At 38.6% G+C, this 21,645-nt stretch overlaps 2 protein-coding genes across 5 annotated transcripts; one reads left to right on the top strand and one right to left on the bottom strand.

The window, feature by feature from the left end:
- Positions 1-3,381: 3,381 nt before the first annotated feature.
- CCDC126 (coiled-coil domain containing 126) lies at positions 3,382-21,242 on the bottom strand. Of its 4 annotated transcripts, none has more exons than XM_064704483.1 (4): positions 21,220-21,242; positions 8,145-8,277; positions 7,116-7,519; positions 3,382-4,972 (listed from the first exon to the last, which is right to left on the bottom strand). In XM_064704483.1, exons 3-4 carry the CDS (start codon positions 7,351-7,353, stop codon positions 4,791-4,793), a joined length of 420 nt encoding a protein of 139 aa, XP_064560553.1. In that variant the 5' UTR covers positions 7,354-7,519; positions 8,145-8,277; positions 21,220-21,242; the 3' UTR covers positions 3,382-4,790. The 4 variants fall into 4 exon arrangements, with proteins under 4 accessions (XP_064560553.1, XP_064560552.1, XP_064560551.1 ...); XM_064704482.1 differs by lacking the exon at positions 21,220-21,242 and adding an exon at positions 18,949-19,013; XM_064704481.1 differs by lacking the exon at positions 21,220-21,242 and adding an exon at positions 18,422-18,901.
- Positions 18,435-19,178, top strand: LOC135442902 (transcription initiation factor TFIID subunit 4-like). The gene has a single exon (XM_064703179.1). It carries the CDS (start codon positions 18,435-18,437, stop codon positions 19,176-19,178), a length of 744 nt encoding a protein of 247 aa, XP_064559249.1.
- Positions 21,243-21,645: the final 403 nt, after the last annotated feature.

Raw genomic sequence — 21,645 nt, 5'->3', positions numbered from 1 at the left:
CTGCTGCCATGAAGAAGCCATGACACAAGGTAAGTAAAAGGACCAGGAATCCAGATGGCATGTTTTACCTCCTGGAGTTGTGATGCAGCATACGGATACTGCTGGCCCAAGGTCTCTGAACACATCAAAGTGCGTTGAACATATGGACACATACTTACAGTACAGCTCTGTGAGACCTAAGGTGCTGCCTACACATCAAAGGCAACAGCTTAATGTTTCACAGGGTGTTGACAGTCTCTCTCAACACCCTCTGTTAACAATAAAATGTGTGACCCTTTACATTTTTTTAAACCCTTACAAATTTGACAAGCACTTGAAATTATTCTCAGTGAAACATCTATAAATTGAAGATAGTCACTTCACTAATGCAAAAGTAATTAATTTCAGAAAAACCTGTTTTAATATTTTAAACCTCAAGTCATCATTTTGAAGTAGTAGTCAGTCATTCTATTTCTATGGATCTGGTCAGTGACTATCTGACTAGCTCTTCTGAAAGCAAGAAGAATTTAAGAGGCATAAAGCCTAACAGAAACAGTTTCCATCAAATTGTTTCCTCCCTCCACATGTGTTATCAATATCCCAATATACTTGAAAATAAATGCAAGCAGCACTCACTTTTATGAACTTCTAACCATGACCATATACTATGCTACAATAAAAATTAGTTTGTGTACTATTAAGCCTAGTTTACAGGATTTTAAAATGTTAACATATTTTCCTTCAGTTTTGCTTTTAGAAAACCAGAACCCGATTAGACACCAACTGACAAAGTTGATGAATGCCACAGGGAATGTGGAAGCTCATATGCAAGCAAGGATCAATTAATAATGAAAGTTTTTGCTGGAGGTATTGAAAACACAGTTTAGAAAGTTGTAGTAATTAAGATCACTTAGAGATAATTCAGCAGCATGCAATGCCACTGGTGCTCAAGAGATGTGATTCCATGAATGTATATAATGTGATTGTTTTTTTAAATTTGACTTCCTTTTAATAACCTAAAGGATATTTTCAAATGCCTGTGTACATGATTCCTAACAAACTGAGATTAGTGAAATACCCATTCAGTACCAGTCACACATGAAAAACATAGCAGAAGTCTAATTCACTTTTTTTGGCTGCTATAAAAGGAAGTCTCCCATTTTGCTGCCTTTGAAGGTGGCATGCTATCAGATACAGTAAATTGAACCCCAAAATAGCAGAGCCTTTGTTTTTTTAAAGTACAAAATTTAAAAGAGCAGAATTGCTAGGTAAGGAGGCTCATATTTGGATTAATTGCTAATTTACATTTTATATCACCTTTAAAAATATCACAACATCACACCAATCGTACATAAGAATATTTTAGACGTTCAGCCAATTCAATAAGTCAGTGTCTTTTTAGGAATTAAAAGGTTTTCAAGAAAACATAATAAACTGGAATGTTACATTTTATGCAATCGTTTTTCTAAATAACTTCTTGATAGAGGTATCCAAATTTACTCTGCTTCTGCATTCCCATGAACAAAGGCTGTGACAGCAGCAAACACCCCCAGAACGTGTATCTGCACAGGAGGAGCTTGGTTGCTAAAGCAACTTGCACACATCACAAACATGATGTGGTCTGGAAACGTCTGAATTAGGAAATATTTTAAATTAGAATTCAGATCTATCAAGTTAGCCTCTTTAAATGATTGTGTTATTAAAAAGGATTTAGCAGTCACTTGGAAAAACAGACAACTGTGCAATATGTGATGCATAATACTGGGTGCCAAGGATACTGATGCTCCACCACACTAAACACAAGAACCTGTACATCCTCAGCCATGTTTCTGTATTTTTAAAATTATTTCATTTAAAACAGATCAGCAAACTCCTGTGATCTCAACAGTGCATAGGCAGCTTGTTAAGAGCTGTATCAGCGTGTTTAGAAGGATTATCTGTCCATCCATTAATCTCAAAAGTTCTTTAATGTGGAAATGCTCAGCACTTCTTATTCACATACAATTGTGAAAAAATGCTTGGTTATCTTCATTAAAGATTACTATACAGAGATTCAAAACTATCTATTTAGATGAGAAAAGCAACAGAAATGACAAGTGAATAAAGACAATTTCCTCAAGATTTTTGCCTGCCAGGTATTTAGTTGTAGAACTCAAGGGCTGTATTGAGACCCGGGCTATTTCTATTTAGACAGCAATCAATATATACTCTTCTCTTTCCATTTTTCTTCATTAGAACTTTTGTTTGGAAGTGAACCTTGTCATTTTTTGCTACCTACATTATGCAATCACTTAGAGGCACAGAAGTACTGCCAATTACCTAGAGAAATCAGCTGATAAACACCCATGAGGCAAATTACAGCTGGGAAAATTCAAATCCCCTAATTTACCAAAAGATTTCAAGAACAAAACCAAAACACCACCCCATGCCCCAAATCAGCAGTTGTTTATATAAGAGAGGTTTTACGTCCTCCTGCCTTCTAAAAAATAGAAGAAAGAAAAGGAAATAATATCCCAAACCCCATCCAGCTTAAGAACCAACCAACCTACCATAAGGAGATTCCATACACACAAGACTTGAATGAGGTCACTTTGGGAGGTTCTGTGATATCATCTGAAATGGGAAATACACAGCTGCATCATAACAACCACAGCAGAAATACTACTTAAATATAGCTCAGAAAGAAAAAATATGCTTGGCAGCCCAACCAAAAACTGGGATACTATCAAGCATTTTGGACCTGGGCTAAGTTGTAGCCTTCTGCAGGCTTTCTTCACAAGCCCTTGGGTTCTTTACACAACCTCCTACCTTGGTAGGGCTGCCACACCTCTCACAAGTCCTACACAAGAGGCTGCAGGCTAGAACATGCAGATGTTTTCTTACTACTGTCAACAGGAAAGTCAGCTGAGACCCTCCCTTTATCCCTTCCTTACCCTTTTTTACCTTAGTCTGCACACCTGAAGTTTAGTTTTGCTACTCTGAAAAGAACTACATGTTTACAGCACAAAGGCTTCAGTTTGTAACAACTAAGTATCTAGGAAATAAAAATCCAGATAGATGGATATAAAAATAAATCAATCTATCTATCTTCACGTTGTCAATCTGCAGGTTCAAAAGAAGTTCTGCAGAGATCTTCTTTACTCTCAGGTTAAACAGTGGAATCTTTGCCGTGAAAGATCTAAATCAGTTATTTTATTTTCAATTCTTTCTCCCCTCACCTCTAACCTGAAGAAAGTTTCAGGGCATAAGAATTCAAGAGCAGAAGTAGTCAGCGACTAAGAAGGAAGAATACCAGAAAGAACACTATTAAAACTCAGAGATGTACAATTTTCCAATCCAGAAACTGACAGAGCACATGCAGCAAGACAGACAAGACATTACAAACAAACAAACCCAGGAACATTTACAAGTACAATTAAAAATTTATTTCTCTCTTTCTGCATTGAAGTGAGTACATGTTTACACACAATGTGACAAAAAAAATCATCTGGATACTAAGTACTAATTAAGATTGCAATTGTATTTTCCTTTATATCCATCAAGAATATAAGCAGAGAAACAGAAGAAAGGGAAAAAAAAATCACATAACTTTGCCTGGTATATCACCCAGTGCCTCTGGTTTTACTCATCCCCAAAACCTCGCTTACAGGACACTTTTGGCAAAAGTCCCTGAACATTCTGTCCCCCCCAAACATTCAGCACAGTTTAAAAAAACAGGTTCAGTGGCACTTCAATATGATTTCAGTAACATTTGAGATACAGTGCACCCAACACTGCATGCAATTCACTTTGCTGTAAGGCTGACTTAGACATAAGGCAAACATCACCTTGGCTCTCAACTATTCCATGATTAGACACCCTTAGTACACATACCCCTGTTAAATGCAGAGATGCCTTGACTCCCTTCATTGCTTTTCCTTCTGATCAAGAAAGCAATTCAGAGAGATGGTGTGCTATACTAAACACAAACCGCAAGGCATCAAAATGTTAAAACAAACAACAATGAATAAAAATAAACTATATTCACACATTCAAAACTTATCACTTAAATAATTTTATCTGCAATTACAAAATACATATACTTAAATATCTTTTTAAGAAATAATCATCTAAAATATCACAGATGATGATTTGCTTTTCATAATCTAACTGCCCTACCTCTGGCATAAAGATAAACCTGGACAGTGTTACTACCTAGAATGATTTCCTATTATAATAAATTTTCTTAAATATACAGTAACTTCTCTTTAACTATTCTGACAGATAGTGCAAATAAAGACATTCTTTGGATCACAATTTTAAAATATTACCACCAACGCTATCCTCAATTTAATATTGTTTTAGTAAATAAGTAAGAAAATATTTTAAGTGTACACATCTTCTAACATCTGTTTAGCAACACATTTTCCTCAGTTACCTTGGCTTAATGCAGACCACAAAAAATGAATAAACTACAATATTGCTCACCTATCCAAAAGATATGTTATAGTCATAATTAAATAAATATATTTCAAAATCTACCTATAAGTTTTCCATTGCTTTTCACGTTATTATCCAATGGCCTACTACATCAAATCATATCAAAATATCTTTAGAGACAACAAAGATCACTTCAGAAGCACCGCTCAAAGGCAATGAAATAATGCTTTGAGAATCTAAGCACGTTAGGCCTATACAGATCGAAGCATGTTGTAGAATACAATAGTTTATGCTTGCTTTAGAGTCAACTACTGCTTCGCCCTAGCCAGAGACAAAAAGCTTATCTTAAATATTCTCCATCAATGGTGCAGCAACACAGAGCAGCCTGTTTGCTATCTGATGTTGCTTGCTGGCTTTGCGCGTTTGTTTGCAGTCACTGGCACCTGGTGGTTAGTTCCATTAGTGGTGTTTGTTGCTGAGCCATTCACAACGATGTAATCAACCTTGTTTTCCAGTTTCACCAGGCGTTGTAAGATGTCATCCAGAAGAACAGCAATTGTTCTCTTAAGATCAGCTGAAGATAATGGAAAAAACAAATTACAGCCTGTTATTTACTCTATGTGGAAAAGAACTGCCATTTCAACACATTCGCATCTTAAGACTTGCTATTCTCCCTTGCATACTTTTTGGAAAGGAGTGCAGATTAAGAAGTACAGAATTAAACAGGTGCTTGAATTTACTTTAATAACATTCCTTTGTTATTTTAGGGAAGGGAGACACCATTATAACAGGGAACTGCGAAGGCAGCCAATTAAATATTAGAGTATAAGAGCAAAAACACTAATTGGAACATTAGAAGTGGCTATTCAAATGTATTATTTCAAATTTCATCCAGACAACAGCATTGGAATACTCACCTATATCATCTTTTATCCTTGGATGCAAGAGAATATATCTAAATACTTTCCACCATAAAAAGGTAGCTAATAGCTTTCCCATAAATGACAGATTTAGCCCACAGAAAAGCTGTCATTAAAAGCTATCTTACTGCTTCTTACATAAGCTATAAAGCAAGGGTTAAAAAATCTATTTACATCTTTATTGACTGAAAAATAAGAGAAAAGATGGTAAAAAAATTCTCATGATCTGGAACAAAAAAACAGTAACATCTTTCAATAAAAAACTATTTATGCTGTTGCCAATCACCATCTTCTTTTAGCTTTGAAAAACATTAACAAACTTACCAGGTTTTACAAGCTGTTAAGATTCCCCTTACACATGAAGAAATCTACAAACTCGGTCCCTACCCGCTGCCCTCTAATCAGTTAACTAAGCAGGAAGATTGGGGAGAAAGATCACAGGCATCAAAATGAAAAAACAGGAGTAAACCAGATAAAATTAAAAATTAGTAGTAAATTAAACTTCAAAAAAAAAAAAGTACCTCCCTCTAGTTCTTGTTTAGTAATGTGAACTTTAAAGAAAAAATTTGCTAAACAATTCAAGCCAGAGCAGGGTCTGGGTCATGTACAGAGGGTGGGTCGTGTACTCAACAATCTGATGGGGGGAATTGCCAAGTTTTAATTCTGATGATCAGCAGGTAGATCAAGAGATGACTTAAGTTTGATATAAACTCCAGAAAAAAACACAGAAGACAAGTCTCACTTGGAAATACGCCCTAAATGACAGAAAAACCTAATTATGCAGTAAAGGAAGTCCTTGATGACAAAAAAAAAAGTGGGAGGAGAAAACAGCAAAGAAAAGAGAAGGCAGTCTCTCACTGTGATAAAAATTAATTTTAAGAATGAAAGGATTAATGGTTTAAACACTTTTTAGCCTCCTATTTCTCTTGGGTTGTTCCTGCACTTCTTGTCATCACAGACTTGCTTGCTTCTTCCTTAGCAGCAGCAAAAAGACTTCAGACACATTTTTGCTGCTGGCACTCTTACCAAAGGCCTGCAAAGGGCATCCTACAACAGGCAGAGCCATTTAAGTAAATCTTAAGGGAATCAAAGTTCATTACATATTTTGAAATACTATTTTTAAAAATAAACAATTTAGTTATCTTTTCAATATTTCATAAGATAGTAAATACTGGCAACCTATTTATCAAGTTAGGTACAAATTCACAAGACAGGCAAATCAGGGATATGATGCATCAAGTATTATAGCTCACAAGACAAGGGACATTGTTTTAGAAGGAGCCATAATAGAAAAGGAGAGATTTTGCCAAATTCATAATTGCCTTGCAGTCTCCAGACTGCAAACTCAACTAGTATCTTCCTTTTTCATTCAGGGAGAAGAAAATTCCATAAATAAAAGCAGGAAGTCAGCAATAAGGTACGAGAAGAATCTGGAATGTCAAAGTGACTTAATATAAAACTTCGTCCCTGTATCAAGCACATGCTTATTCCTCAATAGCTGAGGATTCAGAAAAAGACAAACGTGCTGTTAATTCTGTAAGTAACTGTATTCATGTACCTGAAGAGATCTAAAAAAATCCTGGAAAGCAAAAATTTCATGTATGAAGCTTGATTTTGCAACTCATCTTAATCTTAAACTTCACTGCATAAACTAAAATCAAATCAGTTAATACAGAGAAGTTTTTTTTCTCCTGAAGAGCATATACTAATTAAAAAGAAAAAAAAGAAAACTTAAAACTTTACAGTTTACAGAAAAAGAATATATTCATGTAACCAGTATGGCTTTTTTCCTCTTACCATATCCTGACATAGAGGCTCCACCACCACCATTCATCAGGTTTTTATTTTCTTCTGCCAATGCTTTGACATATCTTTTACTGAGATCTAATATCTGTCCACGCAACTCAGCACTGCTTTGGCGTCTTGGATACTGAAAAGTGTAGCGTAGCAACATCAAACCCCAAATGATTCCAAAGACTAGTAAAAACATACTCAGTTTCTGGGACATATTTTTCCTTGAAAATGTTAGAAACATTTCTGATGAAGGCCACAGGCACGTCCTAATTTCGAGAAAAGTAACTGAATTTGGCTTTGTCTAATTATATTACATATTAAACAAAAACAATATTTCTATGAAGTGAAAGATCTTCTGGCTGGATCATCTTGACTATATCTTCTCATGTTTTAGCTGGTCTTGATTCCTGAAATTTGTAAAGAACCACTTGGTTATTCAGAATTGCTATTGTTGTTGAGATCAAGAACAAATATCAGTTTCAAAATACGGTATTATTGCATCATCTAGCAAACAAGGTTTTTTATCTGCTTACAGGTTCAGGCTCAGTTATATTTCCTTCACACCTGTTATTTACAGGGCTTCCTCTTCCTATTTTTACCAATTTTTATCCTCCAAAAATCAAAACGTCTGTGCTTCCACAAAGCACCACAAGTATTTTAAATATTGGAATTTAAACTGACATTAAACTCAAAATGCATTTGAAAGAAGATGCAGTATCTAGAAGAAACCTGTATAACATTTCTGTACAACATTGTGACGAGTTATACACATACATCTAGATACAAGATCTTGTGAAATGATTCACTTGATTCTTACTCTTCACTTTCAAGTACAGCACAAGTGTGAACAGACAACACATGGAATGATATTTCTTGGTTGGTTAGCTAGTTCAAAGCTTCCTCTCCTGGCTCTTTACACCATTAAGGTTTTTTATTTGTTGTGTTGTCTTATTAATGAATAAAGAGATAAAACCAAAAACAAATTGGCACATTGCACTTCAGCATTTTACTTTGACTTAAAAAATGTCTTACCATAGTACCCAATTCTGATCCTTCAATAGATGAAGGCCTCAGGAGGAAAGCAAATGGTAGAAAAGCTTCATCAGTTAAATAACAAATGCTCAGACAGTTTGAAGCAGTTTGAGCCACACATCTTCAGGGATATCTGTAAAGGGAAAAAAAAAGATTTCAACAAAAAGTGAAGATATCTTCATTTACTTACGGAGTAGTTGCAGTCAAAGGATTCAAGCTAGATGTTTTTAAAACAGAACTACATTTTCAAACCTAACTTCAAGCAATTGTTAGGGAAGAATATAGAATTACTCTCTATTTTATTATGAATGCATGCACTTGAATCCCCAGTAACTGACTTAAAAATACTTTTAAAAGAAAGCTTGGTAAGAATCTCACTGAACATCTCCTTCTTGTGTTATAAGACAGTAACAACAGATGTTCCAGATTCATCGCATATGTACATGCACATATGTTTACACGGGCATCATCCTCTTACTGATTTTTACTCCTCAAACAGATCGCACATTTTTAGACCCTTTCCGTGCGCATACCTCATATTTCTCATCTTTCATCCATCTCTGACACTACTCCAATTATTCAGCACTTTCTTAAAAGAGGATTTCTATTATTTAACATTGTCCAAATAAAGCTACCAATTTTACACAATAGTTGCATTTTTCCTCGCTATTCGCAGCTCTTCCCCACGTACTACCTGACACAAGCACTTTCTGGACTGAAATTACACATGTAATAGAATTCCTCACCAGACTTCCTGTAGTGGCACTTACACCTCGGTTTGTATCAGAATATTGAGACCAAGTTTCTCATGCTGCTGAGCTCTCATCTAACCCTAACTCTGCCTCCATGGCACTTGTCATGCCCTGCACTGACCAGTTCCATCGGCCCTGTGCCAACACAAGTGGCACTGCCTGTCCCTACCCTTCACATAATCCTCTCAACAGGCCAGCCAGCGTGCCTGATTCAAGTGGCAAATTTTTCAAGTGCTCTAAAATCAACATGCATATCTGAATTATTCTGAAAATGATTAACCCAAGGCAGGAACGACATCAGGTTACTTGCTGTAAAGTAACAACCAGTTGTGTGTGAAAAGCCATACGGCAGCCACTGCCAATACATAAACTGACTGCTGGGTGCACCAGTGCAAATGGCAATCCCAAGCCACTGAATGAGGAACAGCTCACCCTCCACCCTGGGGTGTGACTGTGCACAAGGACAGACAGCCAACACACAGTAATTTGAACTCACTGTGTGGTATTTTCAGGGTCCCCTGTTGTGGGGAAAGATGAATCTGACTCCGTGTTCTTAGAAGGCTTCTTTACTATATTATACACTAGAATATTACTATATTATACACTTATAAGTCTTATTTACTATATTATACACTAAAACTATACTAAAGAATAAAGAAAGGATACATACAGAAGGCTTAACAAGATACTAACTGAGAATTCTTGACTGCTTCCAGAATCCCAACACAGCCAGACAGTGATTGGTCATTAAGTTAAAACAATTCACACGTTGGATAAACAATCTCCAACCACATTCCAAAGCAGCTAAACAGGGAGAAGCAAATGAGATAATATTCTTTTCCTTTTTCTCTGAGGCTTATCAGAGAGAAGAAATCCTGGCAAAGGGACTTTTCAGAAAATATGACAATGACACCACTGTAAATGCAGTGGGACATACTTTCTTCAAGGAATGTGCTTAATCCCCCTAAAACTGGTTTTAAGATACTAATTTGTCTTAAGTACATAAAATAAGTGGGAAAACAAAAATTTACATTCCATAGCATCAATATCTGGAATTGTGTGGCTTAGGATTTCCTGAAACAGATCTTCCCTAACATACACTAACCAAAATTTCTTTTCCCTAGCTCTTTGCCAAATCCACAGATCTGCACTCAGACTTTAAGGGATAAACTCCACCCACATCATTATGTATCTATACAATCTCTGAACAGTATCAAAAATGATGGAAAACATTATGAGGTCCAGGAGAAGAGTATTCATGTGATGGCTCAGAAGACCAAACAGTATCTCTCAAGAAGACACCATGAGTTCCAAACCCCATTCCCAACAGTCTCTACTTCTATTAAAAAAAAACCCAAAAAAACCCCAAAAACACTGAAAAGAACAGATAGCTCTTGCAAAACTTAAATTGAGTTCACCTCTCCACAGATCTCCAGCCATATCTCATCCTGAAGCATTTAGACAGTATCACTACAGTCCTTTGGAGTAGAAATAACTCTGCCATCACACTGTAAATAAGACCACAAGCCAGGATAAGAGGTCTAGCCAAGAGGAACAGATTGAATAAACTCCTGCCAAGCAGCAGCAGGAATTGCAGACTGGGCCATCGCCATGCATATCTGATCCACAGTGCACACGCTGACTACTGAAACTAATGGAAATTAAGGACTTCACCTGCTGGGAAATTGCCTAACACCCATATACTGACAAGAGGCAAAGGAACTCAGAGCAAGGTTTACCAAAATGAAGGGAACTATTTGTACTTGCCACTTTTCCTACACATTTTTTAAAGGCCATTCCCTCTTCATGAATTCCTGTGTAATCTCAAAGTTCTGGAGATCTGGTCTCCTCTTTCTCCCTGAAGTGCATGCACTTCTAGCAACTTGTAAGACACTCCCTGCAACACTCTTGGGGTTAAAAAAAAAAAAATTAAAAAAGGAAGCTTATGCCCAAATTATTTGGAAGTACGAAAAATGAGTATCGGAGCACATATTAAGAAGGAATCAGCACATTAAGATGGATGGACTGGGATATTCTTGTACCTCTTGCTGCCCTGAAGGGTCAGCACTTCTCTACAAAGAACATTATAGTTTCAACAAAACTTGGCCTCAGAATGGGCCTCTGTTGTCAGTAATTTAGAGGTAGTATCCCAAAAGATAACAGCACACATGAAAGAAAGTGTACTTTGTGATCTTTATTCTCCCTCATTTTCTCAAAGCACACAATATGCTGAGTTGGAAATCCTCCCTGAGCAGGAAAAGAAGCTGAGACTTCCTTTTTCACACTGATTTATCCTGGTTAGAAATGCTGGCATACCACTCTTCCAACCACAGCTGAGGGACTTTTGTGGCAAAGGCAAAGCACTGCAGAGAGCAACAGGAAAAAGGATGGATCAGAGCCACACTTTGCTGCAATTCCTACCATCTCCAATCACAGAGACTGAGACAAAAGGCAGACTGTTAGTGAAGACAGAACAAGAAAGCCTTATAAATATGATTGCCTAGATGAAGCAGTACAACCAGAACAAAATTTGAAAATCTGAGGAGAGAAAGAAAAGAAACAAAATCCCAAAACAAACCCAAATCAAATCAAACCCCTGAGTTGAATGCAGGCAAAATGGCAATCCAAGAATCCACGAAGAAAATAATGTCTTCCAGATAATCCTTTCAATTAGCAGCCTAGAGTAACCAATTCAAGTGCCAGTTTCCTGAAGTACTTTAGGAATGCATGCATATTTTAATTATTCTGTAAGTTGCAAGCCCAAGCCAGGAGCAGCATTAGAACTTGGAGCTACAACCAATTCCTGAATGAGGATCTGACACTAGGTCTGCCTTTCACAGACACATAAACAACTTGGCTTTCTTCACTGTTGATTGTCTAAGTAAAGTACTGCCAAAAACCTACCAATGTGGATACAACTTTGTCCAGTGGTACCACAACACTGACATCCATCTGGCAACAAAACAATGAACTAAGACACTCACCCACTCCAACATAAAATCATGTCTCTATCCTGTATACCTGTATTTCAAAATCAGTCATATATAAATTATATTATTGACTGCACAAAACAAAAGGAGCAAAGATAAAAAAAGAGCTACAGAAAATGCATTATATGTTCCATAATATAGCAAAGTTATACTTAACTAGCATCAGACTTCAGTTTGACTACTGATCCTTCTCCATGGAAACTAGCCCATACTTACAAAACATCCTTCTTGAATTTTGTTGCAAAGTTCTCCTCTTTACTCATTCCCAGAAAAACCAAGAGATTATATTAACATACAGTGCAAAAATGAAATGGCCTACAATGCAAAGGAACGCCTTGTACGTGCTCTGAAACAACCTCAGGCTATCAGGAAAACAAGGCATACCTAAATCCTTAAAAGCTTATTTCAGTTTACAGCCCTGTCACTTCTGCCAGTCAACTGGCCCATGAAAGACTGGCACATATTCATCAGTATTTTTCTAGCCTGCCCAAGAGACTCCAGCCTCCTAAATGACTAGAAACAATTGCAGGGCAAATTTAAACCTATCCTGCAGAGATGATTTGTGTACCTTCTAGTTTTGAAAAGTGTACAGATGATGGTAATTATTTGTAAGACAAAAAAAAAAAAAAAAGCAGCAGGTCCATCAGGTATTTTTGGTAGTTATTAATAAGCAGTTTCCAGATACAAAGAATACAGAAAACCAAAGCCTAAGAGAAACCCACTTGATTCAAAGATCAAAAATACTTTTAAGAATAAAGCCAAGAAAAATGCAATTAAAAGAATATTACTAAGATACAGTCCAATAAAGTCACCTCTTTGGTCATATATTTTGAAAGACAGAATTTCAAATACTAAGGCAGTAGTTCCTCAGTGACACTCTAGAGACCTAGTCTCTAATGCACTCATATATTTGGAAGGTAGGTCTGATAAGTGGGAATTTTACTCCATCTATTACTTACTACCACAATATTTATCAGTTCCTCACTTTCAAATTATGATAAACAACAACATGACACTGCGCATTCAAGAGTGGGTCTGGTTTTGCAATCAGAGAAACTGCATAAAAATAAGTGATTTACCAAGAGCTTAAAAAAAAAGCCATACACAGTCCTTGAGGCATACATCCAATAAAGAGCAAGTGGAAAAAATCTTACAATAGAGCAGACAGAAATCAGGACAGTAAAAATAAAAGCTGACATTAATAATAACTGTAAAATAATTATGCAGTACAAAGTTAGAATTTATTACCGTCTCAGTGGAAGTACAAAAAGTTTATGAAATTGTTAACAATTTTAAATTACCATAGTAGAATTACATCTGTACAAGAAATTACTATTAAATTCATGGCAACAAACATCCCTCAGTACAGAGAAGGTACTGTATCAGTAAACAAAAAACTGCCTCTAAATATGCAGAGTGATACCTCATTGCAATAGCATTGCATTGCTATTCCAGCAAACATTTCAGGAAGACAAGAATCACTGGGCATTACAGAATACCAGGAAAAAAAAATTCCACAGTAGCATCAAACTCCATTCTATTATTTTCCCCTTTTTTGCATCTATTTACAGAGCGCACCTTCTGACCCATTTACCTCTGTGACCTCTAAAGTATTTTGTTTTCTAATTTTCCCACAGAAAACTTTGAGCATCACTCAGCTGACAGGAATCAATTGTGCTGACCATTCTAAAAGCTGGTTCTATGTTATTTGGAAAACCCCCAGCCATTTCTGTGAAGCAATGCAAATGGGAAGCCTAAAGAATGACTGACATACAGCAGAACAGTACAGAACATACTCACTAGACTATTAATTGTAAAAGACTGAGACAATGAAATAAGCACCTAGAAGCCCAGGAGCTCACACGCTGAGACTTTTTGGAATGCCAAAAATGATGTTTGTATTCTGGTAATTTGCAGTCTTAGATGGTTGTTGGTTTAGCAGCAGATGAAAAATCTACATGAGGCACAGCTGGCAAAGAGGTGCCCAGAGAAGTGAAGTGTTTGCACACAGCTCTGATTAAAACTGGTGTGTAAGGAAGAAGCACATTCCTCATATTTTTATGAGTACAGGAGTTCTTGAGAAGAGACCAATGAGACTCCTGTCCTGTACTGGCACATCCATATTCCTGGTGACCGTCCTTTGGTTCCCAGGTTCATTAATCAGGTTCACTCAGACAGCTGCACAGTGCCATAAAAGAGCAGGATATTCCACTTGGAACCAACCATTAACAGCAATGCCAGTTCCCAGACAAGTGAAACCACATTTAGCTGTCTTTTGATAAAATTTACTCTCAGCACTTCAAGTATTCCTATTATTGCTGCTGTAAAATTTGGTCAATAGAAAAATATCACAGCAGAGAGGGAAAAGAGGATCTGTACTGACAAAACATCAGCAATGCCTGACATAACACAGCCCACCAAAACTGATGAAACTCAAGGGTCTTTCCAGACTGCATCACAGATGAGTAGATAGAAGCACCCATTTCTATTAATAGCTGCTAGACACACGTGAAAATATCAATACTATAAAACATGCTGCTATCTCAAGAACAGGTAAGAAGGCATACCTCTGAGCAAAAAAAGGCTGCCCTATCACTATGAAGGCTGCTGGGATGTAGGTTTTAGCAGCTCTATACCACTTTCAGAGCATGCCACAAAGGAGCGTGCCTTGGTGTCTTTTCCAGGACATCTATCTGTACAGCTTCTCCTAGAGCATGTGTTTCTTCATTCCCATGCCCAAGACTTGCAAGTACCTTGGCATACTGAAAAAAAAGCAACCCAAAAAAACCCCTTTTGCCTTACTGCCAGCTGCCTCTTAGGGAAAATCTTTAATGGATATTCCAAGTGAAGGAAACATGAAGTTCAAGGGAATAGCAAAAATGGGTAACTACCAAAAATACCTACTCTTCTACAAAGAAAGAAGAAAAATCTTGCGTACTCCTAACAGTTCCTGTCTCTCAACACAGCCAAAGGAAATATGGGGCAAAAAAAGTCACAGCTCATCAAGCAGACACAGTGCTGCTGCTGGGACTACCTCAAACATATCTTACACCAGGAAAGGTTTTACCTCCTACAGGCTTCTAAGAACAGCACCAATCTGTCTTGTAGATGAACTTTGAGTTGAGAGCACAAACATGCTGCTTTCGACTTGAAAACCCACACAGCAAGCTTACAGCGGCTCTGGTATGAAGTTATCTGAGAGCCCAAACACTAGACCACCTTTTGTCAGTATTTTAGAAATACTGGAAAGCTGTTTCTATTTAAATGTATGCATTCCTATTTTAATTGCTTTTGTTTCACACTTTCTACCAATAATTATTTTCATTTTGCATTGTGTCTAAGAAGTCTTTTTAAGTACCTTAGAGTATCTTTTTTTCTCAACACCTTCCCCCTTTATTTTTCCTATACTGCCACTGAATGCTTCTAAAATAAACCAACCATTTAAAAACAGAAATTCTTTGTTCCTTGCCAGTGGGCAGTCAGCCAACATTCAAGATTTTGAGAGGGGAAGTGGCTTGGCAAGAAAATTAAAGCAAACAGATATCAATAGGGACAGTATGCTACACTTGCTGAACTTGCCCTCCTCCCACTGGGCCCATCTGGGCCCCAAAACATTTCTACATCTCTGTATCAGATTTTTAAAAATAATAATAGAGAAGAAAATTTAAAAAAAATAAAAAAATCTCAGCTTAATTTTCCCTGGCACACTTTTTGCTGTTTTCTCTTCATGCTTTTTTTGCCACCACTGAGGTCACTGTAGGACCCTTGCTCCTTGAGAAGAGTCACTTATGACAGAGCACAAGGCTCTTTCTTGGCTTCTCTCTTCCCAGTAACACTGCCACAATTTATTAATTGCAGGCTACGACAAGTATCCCATAGTACTCCCTTGTGAAATTTCACAGCTGTCCTCGTATCACTCTTTCCAAAGCCCCTGAGACTCCAAAACTCCCTCCTGAGATGTTTACCTAATTTTGACCAGTTTTACAGAGAGCAAAGCCTACAAAATGATGCAGGTACTTTACTGTTAAGAGATGGATTTTCACTGAATGTTTTAAAGAGACCTAAAAGGAAGACAGGTGTCATTAAAGAGAATAAAGAGAGGAGGGGGGAGACAGCTAACAAAGTGACAGCTGCAGTGGGGGAGAGATTGCCACTGCTCACACAGTGCACCACACAAACACTATTCCTGTAGAATGGCAACAAAAAAAGCACTTGTTCCACTGGGGAGAGAGGAAGAATTTAACTTGCCTGATTTTCTTTCAAGAAACCTGTACAATTCGAACTGCATATGAATTTGTCCACCAAAATTATGTTTCTATGGCAAAACTGCAATACAGACAAGGCTTTAGATGCATGCTCTTACCCAGCAGGCTAACCCAGGTGAAGATTTTAGAACAGTAACATTGGAGGAAATATTAAAGACGACTGATTTCTTTTCTTCTACAATCTTATTTTTGGATTGACTTGCAGCTCAATGTAGCATAGCAATGAATTATGATAGACATTAGTTAACTGTAACACCTCTGTGGTGTGCACTGCAAAATACTTTATTCTTAACATTAAGGGAAAGGTACCCAGAAACTGAACTGGATTATTTACAGCATGGTAGTCTGCTATTTCTTCAGTATTACTGAAGAAACCAATTTCATTGGAATAAGTTTTACATTCCGTTGCTTATGCCTCTAGTTCAGGCCCTATTTTACAAAGCACCCATTCAGTTCTGAGCAATCCAAAATTAATCTTTTAAATTACATAAGCAAATGCTAATATACCTATTTTCTGTAAAGTTCATAAAGTTTTTAGTAAGCCATAGAAGAAAATATAAGAGGCTGTTATTAATAATGTTCAGTTGAAAAAACTCAGCTCATAAAATGGCACAAATTATAAATCACAGGTGAAAGAGGTTGTTAATAAACAAATAGCATATAAAATACATTTTATCAGTAAACTTGTATCAGGAAAAACAGATTCATCTGACTGAGCCTCACAGATTTTTGACAGCAACTGGAAAATGACTATTTTTGACACTTGACTAGTTTTCAGATACGTTGACTACACAGCTGACAATTTTAGCTGACAGCATGCATCTATCCTACTTACAGCTTAGACAAGATGCAAGATCTGCTCCCCTTTACTATTCTTGGAAAAGGTACAAGTGATCATGAACTCCAGGGGAAATATCTTACTTTTAGCAGCTAAATGACATCCAGTCCCCCAGGATGCATCACAATTTGTGATTAGCTGATACCAATGCCTCCTTCAAGGAGATAACAGCCAAAAGGAGTCTCTAAAAGCAGATACTACAAAAGCTTTAAAAAGAAAAAGCTGTGGGGGGTGAGGAGGAGGAGGAAAGGAAGTACTTTTATTTCCAACAGTAAAAATCTTTAGGAAAAGGACCAAAGGAACTCCAGCATAATTGCTTAATACTCTGGAGCTCTCAAGTACCTATTAAACAGCTACAGATTTTAACACCTAAAATACCAAAAAGAGGTCAGAATGACTTAGGCTTTATACATATGGGTATCTGCAGTCAAAACAGGAACAAAAATAACAATAAATTCCTACATTTGGTCGAAAACTGCAATCACACTGCTTGTGGCACTACTCTACTCACAGTCTAATATCTTCATATTGTCTCCTTTCTCTGATAGTCTCATGAGAGTAAAACAGCGATTCATTGCATTTGTTCCAAAACCAATACCACGTTACAGTCAGGACAAAATACATGCACACAAGGATGTACATCATGTTCACATTCTCTCTTAAAATAAAAAGTTGCAATTCTTACAAAGATCACTTTTCACAGAGAAAAAACACATCCATCTGTCCCCAGTTCACCCACTTGGGGGGTGGGGGAACATCAAAAAAAGCCCCCAAAACAAGAACCAAAAAGAACTAGTTTACTCAAACTGAATTGTTCTAAGGAAACTCCACATCATGTCATAGTATAAACAAAAATTATCTATGCTTGTTTTGTGGCACACAAACACAGAAACTACACTGCACTCTACTTGTCAGTATCTTTTAGATAACAAGAGACATAAAAGAAAATTTACAGGATGCTACCATGTTAGGTTAGGGAACCAAAAAGAGAGTTTATTAATAATGAATGATGAACAGAGCTACCGAAATAAGGCAGAGATAATAGTACGCTATACATGTTTACCAAAATCTAAGGTAAGTGCAGTCAAAACATCAGAGATTACAAATAAAACCAATTTTATTATATTGTAAGAAGGAAGTGCTGTTCTGCAACTCTTACCGTCAAAAAATTCCATATATTATAATCTCCTAAAACGGAATGTTTCAAATTTTGCAGCCTTCATTCAGTATTACTTTTTCCTATTTCTTCAATAGTACCAAAGAGACCAATTTCAGCGGAATACTTACCCGTTTGTTTTGGGCTTTTTTACGCAGACTTGCTAGTGCCGGAAGATCACTTAACCTGACATTGTAAAGGATTCTGCCTTTGCCTGAATATGACTTTTTTTTCCCCTCCCGTGAGTTCCATCACATCACTCTAACCATGCTTTACCTCTCTGGAAGTTATGTCCTTACAGCAGAAGGCATCGATCTTGCAGAGTCACTGCAGCCACAGCTTAAGCCTGGAAGACGCTGCTAAGGGCGGCGAAGGAAACCAGCAAACCCTCGCGTGCTCCGCCGCTTCCTGCCCACCAAGGACACTGCATCCCTGGGTCACGGAGCGCCCAGGCACAGCTCGCCGCCCCGAGAGCCGCGCAGGAAGCCCCAAGGAAGCCGAGCCCGTCCCGCAGCTCCCGCAGGAGGGGCGGACCAAGGCGGCCGCTCAGGCGCGGTGCGCACCCGCGGGCGCGGGAGAGCCGCAGCCCCCCTGCGCCATCCCGGTGCCGCCGGAGCCTGCAGCCAACCCCAGCCCTTCCCCCGGGAAAACACACACAGGCGGGCGGACTGACGGGCGGGCGGGCCTTCCCAACACACACAGTCCCGCCGCCCCTGCCCAATGCGCAGCTCTGGGGCTCTCCCGGGGCGCCCCTCTGCCTCATCCCCCCCGTGCAGCGCCCCCCGCCGGCCGCCCCGCGCTACCTGCGCTCGCCGCCTCCACCGCCGCCTCCTCCCGGCCCGCGCGCCGCTTCCGCCCGCGCCGCGCGCCCCAAGCCCCGCCCCCCGCCCGCCCGGCGCCGCGGGCGCCCCCCAGCGGCGGGAGGGAGCGGCGGCAGCGGCGTCAGGGCCGGGGGGCCCCGCGGGGAGTTTGTGCTCCTCCGTGCCCTGGGCTGCGGAACGGAGGTGGGCATGTTTGGTCTGGAGAAAAGTGAGAGGGTTTCTCATTAGTGTTTTTAAATATCTCGAAATAACTCTTGGCGAGTTATTGGCCAAGAGGATGGCGCCCGAGTTTTTGGCGGTGCTCCGCGACAGGACGGCGAGCAAAGACCGTGAACTAAAACACAAGTTCCACCTCAACATGAGGAAGAAACTCTTCACGTTGAGGGTGTTAAAGGACTGGAACAGGCTGCACAGGGAGGTCATGGAGTCTCCGGCCCTGGACACACTCCTGTGTTACCTGCTCTAGGTGACCCTGCCTTGTCAGGGGAGTGGACTAGGGCATCTCTAGAGGTCCCTTCCAACCCCAAGGGTTCTCTGATTGTTCGTGGGTGGCGTGGTACATAAACCTCTCCCCTGCCTCCCGCCCTCACCGTGATAATCATCTAAATAAAATTCATTGTGAGTGTAGGACTGTGCTAGAGTCACCCCAGGCTCTTCCTGCAAGGTGCTGTTTAAAGGAAGCTGGTATCAGTTAAGGAAAGGTGAACCTAAGGGCAAAGTAAAGAACACGTTCGACAGCTGCAGAGTTGATAGCATTCAGAAGTACCTGTTGGTCACCTTATCTCCATCCCTTCAGCGTGCATCAGAGGCCACATGGCTTCTCCCTGATTTTCAACCTGCATATTTTGTACTTGTTAGCTGCAGGAAAAAATCAGCATTTAAATGCAATGCTGTTCTAGAAAAAGGAATAGCGATATATCAGAGGGGCCTCGACCTAAGGATACAGACAAAACTCTTGGCAGGTGCTATGTCTGCTGACAAATCTGAGATGTACGATAAAAATATATGACAAAATATCAAGCAGAGTGTTTCTTTTCAGTGGCATATGAAAATCAAACCTTAAAAGTGTTTATATAGTTCTTATATTTGTGGGTAATAATACTCTTGGTATCATTTCAAGGGGTAGATAAAAGCCCAGGATTGCAGGTATGTTACCGTGTCCTGTATTATTTGTCAAAATAATAATAAATAAAAAAAACCCACCAGAATTAGGTTGCTGCTGCAACTTTATTTCATTCCTCTCCTGCCAATCATTATCTGTAGACGGTCCTTTCAAATTTAATTTGCATAGCTAGTGCCCTGTCCTTTTCAAATAGGAGTTAAGAATTTCCTCTCCTAATATGTTTAAACTGCTAAATGGTAATGGCTAGAGAACAGCACATTAGTCATTATGCTCCGAGATTAGCATAGTTTCTGCCATCTGTCTTAACTAGTTAATCCTATAATCTGTATGTGCAGATAAGAATACATGCAACTTTATACTTGCTTTACTGCCACTATTTTTCCCTCTTCCTGATCCCTTATCAGTTGTTTATATCCTTTCCCTTCAGGGAATGGGCCTGATCTGGGTTTATCTTTCCTCCCAAAGTGTATTTTTTTCCAAAATCGCAAATACTCTATACTTACTTACTACTGCATTAAAGCTAACACTGCATTAAACCAGTGCATTACTATTTCTTGGAAAACCTCTATAAGGCATGCTTGAAGAACATGTAATTGTGTCATATTAGTGTATCCTTTAGGCCATCTCTAGATGTTTTCTGGTCCAAACCATCTTCCATTTAGGAGAGACACTCCCAAAGACCCAGACCAACCTTGGAGTCTAATAAATAGTGAAAGCTGAAATATAATATAAAATAATAATTGTTTTTAAGGTTCAGGAAACTCAGGTGAAGTCATTATAAAGTCATTGTAAAGAACAATGAAAGCAGATAAGTTACAGGAAAAAAATGGTGAAGGCAGCATGTAGTTTTCAATTCAAAACATAAAATTTCTGAGACTTTTGAAAAATAGGTATTGGTATCAGCAACTGACATTTTTATTTTAGGCTCAATTGCCAGAACATTTTAGGATAACAGGAATGAAAAAAATCTGCTAGAATAATGCAAATGTCTTCAATGTGTGCATCAGGTCTAGTCTAACCCTCAGGAACTGAAATCACAATGTGGACTGTTGTTGTATTATATTTCTAGAGTGCCAGCTCTCAGCTGTCCTATCTCCTATTGCTGTTATCATATTTCTAGAGTCCCATACCTTCTGGGTGGTTTTCTCACACACAGCTCTTCACAGCAGTATTGCTCCTGCTTCTTCATCAGGGCTCCTCCAAGGCTCTCCCTGACTGGCCAGCCCACCCCCTTTTATCCCAGTTATCTTCATTAGCCACAGCTGCTGCCCAATTAAGGACATCACAGCTGCAGCCCATTTAGAACAACTAGGATCGGGGCAAGGCCACTTATACAATACATATATTTTACTAGGACTCCTACTATAGACTGTAGCTAGATCTCATACATGTACATGTTAACAAAAATTGTATTCCTGGTCTCTATTCTCCTGACCTTTTCCTCTCTCCCCTGCTTGGTTTTGTTTTTTTTTAGTGTAACCTTTATGTATTTTCAGTGGGTCCTTCATATTCCGTTTTTTTGGTGATCCATTCTATGGTAGGAAACCGATTAGTAT

Source organism: Zonotrichia leucophrys, chromosome 2 (assembly GCF_028769735.1).
Source record: "Zonotrichia leucophrys gambelii isolate GWCS_2022_RI chromosome 2, RI_Zleu_2.0, whole genome shotgun sequence".
Taxonomy (NCBI): domain Eukaryota; kingdom Metazoa; phylum Chordata; class Aves; order Passeriformes; family Passerellidae; genus Zonotrichia; species Zonotrichia leucophrys.
The sequence above is the reverse complement of the archived record's forward strand: the minus strand, read 5'-3'. Positions and strand labels throughout refer to the sequence as shown.